General features: G+C 43.4%; 1 protein-coding gene across 1 annotated transcript; it reads left to right on the top strand.

Moving 5' to 3' along the window:
- Nucleotides 1–4783: 4783 nt before the first annotated feature.
- Nucleotides 4784–5314, top strand: LOC142639727 (uncharacterized). The gene has a single exon (XM_075813866.1). The coding sequence runs from the start codon at nt 4784–4786 to the stop codon at nt 5312–5314; it is 531 nt and encodes a 176-aa protein (XP_075669981.1).
- The last annotated feature ends 6975 nt before the right edge of the window (nt 5315–12289 follow it).

Raw genomic sequence — 12289 nt, 5'->3', positions numbered from 1 at the left:
TTTATGACTCATCCTTTTAGAGGCACCTATTGGGCATGGCTTGTGATCTATTGCAAACATGTTGCACGTATCCATGTCATGTGGTGCCCAACACGTGCAAACACTTTCAAAGCGTCCGTGAAACCAAAACCAAGACTTTTTTAGGCCCCTGGCCAAGATAAGTAGGAACTCAATACAGGAAGCAAACCCATCATTTAGGGCCAGTTTGAATTAAAAGGGGGAGGGTGGGAGTAGAGTAGAAATTTTGGATTTATTTATTTCACTGTCCTATGCAAATAGACCATTTCTTAATCAATGATTGCTATGTTGCCAAACAAAGGCTTCACTCTATTTGATTATTTCTAGTTCCACAGTTAAATTACATCAACTCCAAAGCTAATATATTTAAATTTTAAACACAGATTTGGTTGCCAAATATAAAAAATTCACAAGTTTAAACAGTAGATTAAAAAATAAGTGTAAATTTAACTATTTCTTGATAAATACGTAATGTATTAAATAAGTAGAATTTGTACTATGGACTTTCCAGTTGATCTCAAGGTGGAACCACAATTCAAAATCCAAAATTATGGCGAAGCTATGGCGGAAATTCCTTGAACATGTTCAACAAAACTATTACGATGAACCTTCCAAAGATACAATTATATCGCAAGTTTCAAGGTCAGCACAAAACAAGTATCATCTAAAAACCCATAAACAAGAAACATTAGATCTAAAATGTCTATTAGGTATGCATCTTTTTTTTTTTTTTTTTTTTTTTGAAAGAGGTATGCATCTTCACTCTTATGTGGACGTAACAATAAAATCTCAGCGAAAGTTTTGTTCATATAATAAAATATAAAAAAATTAAGTACGTCTACACAATATGAATCTCAATTCTTAAATGTGCATATATAATATGCAAATAAACAAATTAATAATATTATGTGAAAAAAAGGGGGTGGAGTCAAGTTTCCTCTTTTAGCAACTAAGAGCATCCACTAATTGTATAATAGAAAAAGACACAACTTTTACACATTTTGCCTCAAAGTTGCTCCACATTAGTGCTTCCAAAATCTTGTATAATCTTGTATATTTATACACTAGCTACAATAACTGTGTATATTTACACGGTTATTGTTGCTCGTCCATTTATTATTTTATTAATTTCACGTTCACATCTTTTTTTCTCTCTCTTCTCTGTGCACAACGAACTCAGTAACTTCTCCTCTCCTCATTTTCTTTTTCCTCAAATGCACACAAACACACCCACACACAAACACATCCACACAGACAAATTAACACAGAGATACACAAACACACCCACACACAAACAAATCCACACAGACAAACCAACAAAGAGATAGATCGGTGCTTGACTGGAACGATCGGTGCTTGTGGGTCTTCCTTGATCGGTGCTGGTGGGTCTTGTTTGATCGGTGTTTGTGGGTCTTGCTTAATCGGAGCTTGTACTCTGGCGTGTGTGTTAAAGTTGGTGAGCCATGGGTAGTTGTGATTAATAAAAAATTGTGAGAAAAATATTATTTAAATAAAAGAATGTATAGAATAGACAAACTGATATAGGTATTTTGTAAAAATGAGTGTGTAAAATAGAAAAAAATAGGTTTTTATGTAAAATAGAAGGAAAATTTGCATCCTTTATATTTTTTATTTTAAATTTTACTTCTTTTTAATATTTTTTTATTTAATGGTTGAGATTAAAAGTTACTTTTTGCAACTTTCAATCACAACCATTTATTGCTATTGCACCTAGTAGTATTGCACCAGATCCTAACCCCCTATCGTGAATGATGATTCACATGCATAATAAATGGCAGCTAATTAAATGTGTATGATATCATTAATAATGTACTAAGTGATAATTACTAGTTAAGGTTTGGATTGCCATGTGTTATATGAATAAAGTTTGACCAAGATTTATTGAAAATACAATATGAGTTAGTGTACATATGTCATATGTGTGTTTGATCACGACAAGGAAAATGGAACAACAGAGTCCGAAAACAGTCATATCTACATTATTTGAATCACACTTCTACAGCAGTGACAAAAAAAAAAAATTGCTTCAAAAAGTTGTTTCACCACAATCAAAATGGAAATTTGAAAACAATAAATTAAGAAAACATGTGTGAAATAGGGAGGGAAAGAGATACCTAATAAAAACAGGACTGTTATCCTCCAACAAAACCTTCGACAAATGCAAAGATCCAATTCTCTCTTCTTCCTGAAGAGTAACGGAGAATAACTTGGAATGCTCAGTGAACATCAAGAATGCATAAGTTGGTCACATCGCACCTAGCAGAGGTTTGAGGCAAGGTAATCCATTTTCACCTTATCTGTTTTTTATATGTGCTATGAGGCTCCAAAGTTTGCTTCACAAAGCTGAGTCAAATGGACTGCTTAGGGGTGTCTCAATTTGCAAAAATGGTTTCTAACCTCTTTTTTACTGATGATAGTATTCTTTTTTGCCGAGCAAAAGAATCTGAATGTCAGATAATTCTCTTGATATCTTATCTATTTAGGAGAAGGGCTCTAGCCAGAAAATAAATCGAGACAAAACTAATATATTTTTTAGTGCTAATATCCTTCCTGGTCTTCAATCTAGTATTCAAGTGTTATTGGGTGTTCCCTCAATCAGACAATATGAAAAATATTTATGTCTTCCATATTTTTTGGGTAGAGCAAAGAAACAAAGTTTTGTCTATATTAAAGAATGGATATGGAAGCGAATGCAAGGGTGGAAGGAAAAACTTCTTTCTTAGGCTGGTAGGGAGGTCCTTATAAAATCAGTTATCCAAGCTATTCCAACATAATCCATGAGTTGTTTCAAATTTCCCAAAGGTTTGATCAAAGATATAGAGATCATGATCCAAAAATTTTGGTGGAGCTACAGTGGTGATAGAAGAAATACCGATTACTACAGGGATGAACCCAATCCGGAATATGAACCATAAAAGAAAATACCGATTAAACCAATCACAAGAATACCCGTTACAGTGCCTATTATCCAAAGAGGAATCCTTCCAGTAGTATCGGCCATTTGTCCCACGTACCTCCAAATTTCATCAAGTGGTCATGGTCCATTGGGTGAAATGGGAACGTCTATGTGAAGCAAATTAAAGGAGGTGAGGGGAATGGGGTTTAAGGAGATTGAGAAGTTTAATCATGCTCAGTTGGCTAAGCAAGTTTGGTGAATGATTAATAATTTGGACTCTCTTTGTCATAAGGTCTTCAAAGCTAGATTTTTTCCGGATTGCTCAATTCTTGAAGCAAATGACTCGAGTACTTGCTCCTATGCATGGAAGAATATCCTTAGTACTAGAGATGTAGTTGAAAGAGGAATGGTCTAGCGAATTAGGGATGGTACTTTCGTCAGTATAAAGGAAGATAAATGGTTTCCTGATCAATGCTATAGAACAGTCCTTTCTCCACTCCCTAAGATTCCGCCCAATGCTAAGGTAAGCAGTCTCATTGATTATATCTCATGTGATTGGAGAGCTAATGTTATCCCCCAACTTTTCTTACCGCATGAAGCCAAGATCATTTTCAGAATTCCTCTAAGCATCAGACTTCCCTGTGATTATCTAATCTGGTCTAAAACTCCTTCAGGTATGTTCACTACCCGAAGTGCCTATAAGTTGTTGGCCTACGATGCTTCGGTCAACAACTCCAGTAGCTCAAATCCTAACCCCCAGAAATCTTTCCTCAACCTCCTCTTCTACGGTGTGATAATGTTAGTGCTTTGGCCATTGCTTCTAATCCTGTGTTTCAAGCTCGGACCAAACACATTGAGGTTGATTATCATTTTGTTCGTGAGAAGGTGCTCAGGCGTGATTTGTTGGTTAAATTCATCTCCACTCATGATCAACTTGCTAATTTGTTTACCAAGGGTCTTCTTTCTCCCAGATTTCATTGGCTTACTTCCAAACTTGATGGGACTAACGAAGTTGAACACGGACGAGGTAACCTCCACAGACGAGCCTGACGGATTATCTGCGTCATTGGCGAGAACGTTAAATGCCATTCAATGCTGCCAATAACGCCCCGGACCGTTACGAGACCAGCTGGATGAGCCGGTGGAAACGCATTAAAACCCATTACTCCGCCAAAGACGTTGTCAAGGGAGACATTAACACCACAACGGCTATAGTCCAGAAGGATATGTAAAGCCCTCACAACACTAATACAAGGTACACACAGAATCACAACATATACTGAACTATTTTTGATATTTTGACTGCCACCTTCTTTCACACTAACTTTGGCATCGGAGGCGTTGTGGCAAGCACCACACCGGTGACCATTTGAGTGAGTTCTCGCTTCCATCGCGTCGCCAGAGCGTGACCGGCACCATCTGGACGAACCCAAAGAAACTGACGAGCTTCTACTTCATCAGTTTGGCGCCGTCTGTGGGAACGAAATTCTCATACTACGAAAACGCAATTCCTACCCGCTCCAATATCCAGATGGAATCCAACCAGGATTCAGTGGGCTTGGCACAGCAAGTTCAAACTCTCGCGGCCACCATCGAAGAACTCACCAGACAGAATCAGGAGATGAGACAAAGGCTACAGCAGGAGGAGAACCGGTCAAGGGCAGTCCAAGAGGACGAAGGGGACAGCCACGGGAGAAGTGACTAACGAAGGACCATTACTCCAGAGGAACAACATTCCGACCTCCTCCAAGAAATGAGAAAGGAGATGGCGAACTAAGAAATGCCATCAAAGAGACGACGGATCGAAGCCTAGATAGAATGGTCAGGGCAACGGACTCTCCCTTTACCATGGCGGTCTTAGAACGACCGGTACCAGCAAAATTTTGGTTGCCTCAACTCGAGCCTTTTGATGGGCTCAAGAATCTCCAAGATCACCTTAATACCTTCAAGACGACCCTAGGCCTTCAACAGTCCCCTGATGAGATAATGTGTCGTTCTTTCCCTACTACGTTGAGGTGGGCTGGAAGAGAATGGTTCACGAGATTGCCCACTTCGTCCATTGACAACTTCGAGCAGTTAAGTAGTGCCTTTCTGTGCCATTTTGTTGGAGGGCAACGTCCCAAGAGACCAGCGGATCACCTGCTCACTGTTAAGCAAGGGGAGAGGGAGACCTTGCGGTCATACGTAAAACGCTTCACTCAAGAAACCCTAGAGGTGGACGACGCGGACGACAAGGTCCAGCTGACAACATTCAAAGCGGCGCTTAAGTCCAAAGAATTCGTCATCTCGCTGGCAAAGAATCCACCCCGAAAAATGGCCGAGATGCTACTGAAAGCCCAAAAGTACATGAATGCCAGGACGCATTGGCAGCCATCGTAAACGAGGAGAGGCCGAAGAAGGAAGGAAGGAAGGAAGACGAACGTAGGGGACAAAAGAGGGAGCGCCTAGGCCGTCGAGGAGGTGACGTAGACAAGCAAAGGGATGAGAAAGCTCCACGACCGGTAAAATTTACACCCCTAATTATGCCTGTTGACAAAATTTTGACACAAATCCAGGATCAGCACTACCTTCAGTGGCCGAGACCCTTGCATTCGTCACCTAACGTGCGTGACAAAAACAAATACTGCCGATTCCACAAGGATCACGGCCATTACACGGAGGATTGCCGAGACCTGAAAGGACAGATAGAGGAGTTGATACAGAAAGGAAAACTTCAGAAGTATGTGAAGAAGGGCGAATCCAGCAGGTTCGGAGACGGCAACAAGAGCCAACGCGAATCCTTGTCTAAGAATGAGATTCGTCCATCCCAACCACCACAGGACGTGATCGGGGAGATAAGCACAATCGCGGGGGGGCCATTCATGGGGGGATCATACAAGTCCCTCAAGAAAACATACTAGAGGCAAGTAAACAGCGTCTATATAGAACCCCTATTGAATCAGAGACGGACAAACCAAGACATATTTTTCAACGAAGAGGATGCCCGGGGAGTAAGGCAACCACATAATGACCCCCTGGTTATAGCACTCACAATCAAGGGGTTTAACACTAAAAGGGTCCTCGTAGACAACGGCGGCTCCGCAGACATCATGTACTTACTAGCCTTCCAACAGTTGAAACTAGATCCTGGTAGATTGCGCCAATTCGATTCCCCTTCGTCAGCTTCAGCGGAGACAGGGTATACCCTAAGGGCATTGTGACGCTGAAAGTCACAATAGGAGCCTACCCGAAGCAACAGACCTGTCAGCTGGACTTCCTGGTGGTAGATTGCCCCTCCTCATATAATGTGATCATTGGGAGATCCACGCTCAACAGGTGGAAAGCAGCTACGTCCACCTACTGCCTAAAGGTAAAATTCCCAACCGAAGACAGAGTCGGCGAGGTAAAAGGAGACCAAGTCTTGGCTCGGGAGTGCTACCAGGCCGTCTTGGCTACAGGGGAAAACCACACGTGGACGATCGAGGAAGAAAAAGAAGACAAAATGGAAGCTATGGAAACAGTAGAACTCGTCGAGGGGGAAACTGCAAAGGTGACGAGGATAGGAACAACCTTAAGCCCCGAGATGAGGAAGAAACTCGTCCAATTCCTTAAGGAAAACTTGGACGTATTTGCATGAAGTCACGAGGATATGCCCGGGATACCACGCCAAGTAATCCAGCACGAGTTGAACATAGACCCCGGGAAAAAGCCCATCCAACAGAGACGATGAGTCTTTGCCCCCGAACGAAACCAAGCAATCACCGACGAAGTTAACAGGTTGTTGCAGGCAGACTTCATCTAAAAGGTTTATTATCCTGAGTGGCTGGCCAACGTCGTGCTGGTGAAAAAAGCGAATGGGAAGTGGAGAATGTGCGTAGACTTTACGGACCTGAACAAGGCTTGCTCGAAGGACAGTTTTCCCTTGCCTAGGACAGATCAGCTGGTAGATTCTATGGCCGGGCATAAGTTACTGACGTTCATGGATGCTTTTTCAGGATACAACCAGATAAAAATGGCTGAGAAAGATCAGGAAAAACCTGCTTTCATCACAAGTCGAGGGCTCTACTGCTACAAGGTGATGCACTTCAGACTGAAGAACGCAGAAGCAACATACCAAAGATTAGTAAACAAGATGTTCAGCAAGCAAATTGGTAGAAACATGGAGGTGTATGTGGACGATATGCCCGTTAAGAGCAAAAAGGAGTTGACACACCTGGACGATCTGAGAGAGACGTTTGATACCCTCTGAAAATATCAGATGAAGCTGAACCCCAGTACGTGTGTGTTCGGGGTAGCCTCAAGGAAGTTCTTGGGATTCATGGTGTCCCAAAGAGGAATAGAAGCAAATCCAGAAAAGGTACAAGCAATACTCAACATGGCATCACCAAAGACCATCAAGGAAGTCCAAGAGCTCACAGGGAGGATCGCTGCACTCAATAGGTTCGTCTCTAAAGCAACCGACAAATGCCTACCCTTTTTCAAGACATTGAAGCAAGCTTTTTCCTGGACTGACGAATGCAAGGTGGTGTTTCAAGAGCTCAAACGTTACCTAGGCAATCCGCCCCTCTTGAGTCCCTCAAAGGCAGGGGAAAACCTTTATTTATACCTGGCGGCATCAGCCACGGCCGTCAGCGCGGCCTTGATTCGAAAGGAAGATAAGAAGCAACTTCCAGTTTACTACGTCAGTCAAGCCTTCCAGGGAGCAGATGCCAGGTATCCCAGCATAGAGAAGATCGCATTCGCCCTAATAGTAGCTTCACGGAAGCTATGACCATACTTCGAATCACACTATATCCTTGTAATGACGGACCAACCAATCAGAAAATCAATGAATAAACCTGAGGCAGCGGGAAGGATGGTCCAATGGGCAATCGAACTCAGCCAGTTCGACATCGAATACCATCCCAGAACAGCCATCAAGGCGCAAGCTCTAGCAGACTTTATTGCCGAGTTCACCCTTCCAGAAGATGACAATGGCAGAGATAAGGTGGAACAATGGACGATTCAGACTGACGGCTCATCAGCCCAAAAGAGGGGGGGAGTAGGGGTCATCATAAATGCCTTCGACGGAGAAAAGCTTAGTTATGGAGTCCAATTAAAGTTCCCAGCGACCAACAACGAGGCCGAGTACGAAGGCATACTGACAGGGCTAAGACTCGGGAAAGCCCTTGGGATTAAGAACCTACTTATTCAGAGCGACTCCAAGTTGGCAATAGGGCAGATCAGGGAAGAGTATGAGGCAAAAGAGGAGAGAATGCAGAAGTACCTCAAGCTGACGAGACATTTAGCCCGTGAGTTCCATAAGTTGGCCTTCGTTCAGATCCCGAGAAACCAGAATATGGCGGCAGATAAGGTCACGAGAATGGCCTCGTCAGAAGAAGAACCGACGAACAGTGAATTCCTCATGGAGATTCAGAAACACCCCAGCATCGAAGAAGTCCTAATATTTTCCATCCAGAGCGTAAGTGGTTGGATGGCACCGATTGTGTCATTTCTCCAAGACGGGCATCTCCCTCGTGACGCCCTAGAAGCCAAAAAGATTAAAGCGAGAGCGGCTAGATTTACGATTTTGAATGATAACTTGTACAAAAGAGGCTTATCCCTGCCCTATTTGAAGTGTGTCAACGAGGAAGAAGCCAAGTACGTTCTTCGAGAGGTCCACAAAGGAATTTGTGGAGACCACGCTGGGCCTAGATCTCTAGTTAGCAAAGTTATTCGAACAGGGTATTTCTGGCCGACCATGCAGGTAGACGCTATAGAGCTCGTCAAAAGGTGCGATAAGTGCCAGAGGTTCGGGAACGTCCAGAGGCTGCCAGCAGAAAAGATGACGACGATAACCTCCCCTGGCCGTTTGCATAGTGGGGGATTGATATCGTCGGTCCATTGCCCCAAGGAAAAGGACAAGTAAGGTTCCTACTCGTTGCTATCGACTACTTCACAAAATGGGTCGAAGCAGAAGCAATAGGGACTATCACAGAGGCGAGGATCCGTAGCTTTGTGTGGAAGAATATGATTTGCACGTTCAGGATTCCAAGAACGATTATATCAGATAACGGTCGTCAGTTCGACAGCCAGGGATTTAGAGACTTTTGCTCGGGACTAGGTATCAGGAACAAGTTCTCATCACCTGGACACCCACAGGCGAACGGGCAAACAAAAGTAACTAACCGGACACTGCTCAGAATCATCAAAGCCCGACTAGACGAGGCAAAGGGCGTGTGGCCCGAAGAATTGCCCAATGTCTTGTGGGCCTACAGAACAACAGCAAGAACCCCAACGGAAGAAACGCCTTTCAGGCTCACTTATGGTACTGAGGCAATAATCCCAGTCGAGGTGGGTGTGGCCAGCACCAGGCGAGAAGTATTCCGCGAGGAGGACAACGACGACCAACTTCGAATCAATCTGGATTGCTTAGACGAAGTAAAGGATGAAGCCTCCAGCAAGACGACGAAGTACCAGCGGAAGATGACCGAATACTATAACAAGAGGGTCAAGCTCAGAAGACTTGAGATTGGTGACCTCGTCCTGCTCAAGGTCACCACTGCAACCAAAGATTCCGCCCAAGGGAAGCTCGGTCCCACCTGGGAAGGACCTTACAGAGTTGTGCACTACTCCCGGCAAGGCAGCTATCATTTGGAGATCCTAGACGGGCAAAAGCTCCCACGACCATGGAACATTGAACACTTGAAGAAATACCATCAACAGATGTAACCAAAGAATGTACCCATTCCTGAAAATTAATGAAATAACGATTCAAATAATGTATTCATACAAGTATCGTCAGTAAGAAATCCCGGAAACCCGTTACGGTCTAGACGGATGTACATTACTGACGAAGGAAAAAAGATAATGAAAAAATGCCAAAGTAATAAGATTCCGCGTAGACGGATGTACATTACTGACGAAGGCAATAAGAAAGAAAAAAAATGCCTAAGTAATAAGATTCCGCGTAGACGGATGTACATTACTGACGAAGGCAATAAGAAGAAAAATGCCTAAGTAATAAGATTCCGCGTAGATGGATGTACATTACTGACGAAGGCAATAAGAAGAAAAATGCATAAGTAATAAGATTCCGCGTAGACAGATATACATTACTGACGAAGGCAATAAGAAAAAAATGTCTAAGTAATAAGATTCCGCGTGGACGGATGTACATTACTGACGAAGGCAAAAGGTTAAAGAAAATAGCCTAAGTAATAAAATTCCACGTAGACGGATGTACATTACTGACGAAGAAAAAAAAATAAAGAAAAATACCAAGGTAATAAGGTTCCTCTTAGACAGAAGTACGTTACTGACGAAGGCAAAAGAAAATGCATACAGGGACAACATGTGTAAGTAAATGCGATATTATAAAAGCCTAAAAACCAAAGGCAATTATCATTGTTTTTACATCTAAAAACCCATAAACACTGGGCCAAAGATATACTTAACAAAAGAAAAATTTTAAAGATGTTCTGGAATTTGAGCCTCAAACATAAAGGCACCTAAAAAAAAAAAAAATTTCTGAACAAGTAATAGGATCAGGCATCAGGGATGGCATCGTCCTCAGCAGGGGCATCAAGGGTAGGAGCTTCGATGACTGGGACATCAAGAGCAGGAAGGTCTCTAGGAACGTCAGCAGCCGTCGCTTGGACAGCTTCGTCAGCAGAGATCTCCCTGTCCACTTCCTCCATGTCCAGCATCTCCAAGTCTATCCCAGAAGGGTGCTTGATGCAGTACCTCCTCAAAAGCTCGAACCCTTTGAAATGCCAGCTGAAGAGCACAGAGTTGTACTCCTCAGTCTGCTGGAAACCTTTGATAGCCCTGGAGGCGATGACCTTGATCTTTTCCTTCGCGGCAGCAAGCTGTTCGTCTTTTTCCAGAACCAGCTGCTGCTCAACCTTTAGCTCGTCACTCAACTTCTTGACTTTCTCCCTGGTGTGGTGAACGTCCTCCATCGAAGCTATCAGATCCCTCTTCAGTTTCGAGTTCTCCATCTCCAAGACCTTGATCCGAGAAAGCGAGGACTCAATCTTAGCCTCCTAAGCAAGATACTCAGACGAAAGGTGAACGGTCTCCCCCAGCACCTAACAAAAAAAAAACACGCGAGGGAATCTAACCTTAGCACACCTGTTTAAGAAATATATATATATATATATACACACACACACATATGTCACTTAAAACGAGCAGGTTACCTGGACGAGCTTATGAAGATGATGACTCATCAACTCATTTGGGGGCAAACCCGAGAAAACCTTTAGGTCCTCTGCAGTCACGACCCTATGAGCCCGGTCCGTCGCCAACTTCTCGTCCTCCCAAATGGTGGACGAGCAAGCAGCCTCCTTCCCCCTATCTGACGTCCAAGGCCTTTTCGAAGCAAGAGTCGGAATCTCTTCAACAGAAGTAGCCGGAGAAGTCGTCCTCGTCATCTCGGCACCGGAAACCACGGGAGTGGCCGAAGCAGTCGGAATGACGGAGGAAACCTTCCCTTTGACACGGACCACCTTCTTCCCAATGTTGGACAGCGGTTCGTCCTTCTTAGATCGCATCTTCTCGTACATGCCCTTGTTAAATTTCGTCGTCATCTCTACGAAGAAGGAAAATCTTATAAAGGAGCAAGCAACTAAATACAAGTACTGGATCGAGTCTAATGAACTCAAATGCTTACTCTTCTTTCCTTCAGTATCGAGGCTCCACAGGACGTAAGGTGACGGATCGAGGCCGAGGTTGTAAAAAGCAAGCGTCCGCGGATCTACTAAGTCGTCCCAGTTTTCGATGGTCTGGGAATACACGATGGCCGTCTCAACACGCTTCTTGTACCTGCTTTTGAGCTTTGGCCTCCGTTTAACTGCACAGGAACGAAAGAAGTTAGTGACGATAATATCGGGTTAAAAAAAAAAAAAAAAAAAAAAAAAAAAAAAAAAAAAAAAAAAAAAAAAAAAAAAAAAAAAGCAAGAAAGGATACTGACGCACCTAAAGTCGGGGTTCCCCACCGACGAAGCAATCTGGGGATATCACCCCAATCCTGGCTAGAGGGGGTCTCAAAATCGTCCCCAGACACAAACACAAATCTGAACTTCCAGTACCTGAAGGACGAAGGTAAGCCCTTGACGATCCTGGTTCTTCTCTCCCAAGGTACTAGCTCATAATACCCGTACTCTTTGGACTCTTTCAAACGGTACAAATAAACAAGCTCATTTACCTTGATCATCTCCCCATTAGCAGCCAACCATATTTCTATACAGTTGACCACTATTCTCCATGAATTGGGCATAAGCTGCCCAGGAGCGATACCCAAATAAGCTAAGAGCTCCATCATAAACGGATGGACGGGAAGCCTAAGACCACAAGTAAAAGCGGCCTCATAGAAGCACACTTCACCTGGAA

The sequence above is a fragment of the Castanea sativa genome, chromosome 6, assembly GCF_040712315.1.
Source record: "Castanea sativa cultivar Marrone di Chiusa Pesio chromosome 6, ASM4071231v1".
NCBI lineage: Eukaryota > Viridiplantae > Streptophyta > Magnoliopsida > Fagales > Fagaceae > Castanea > Castanea sativa.
This window is presented reverse-complemented; position numbering and strand designations above follow the sequence as displayed.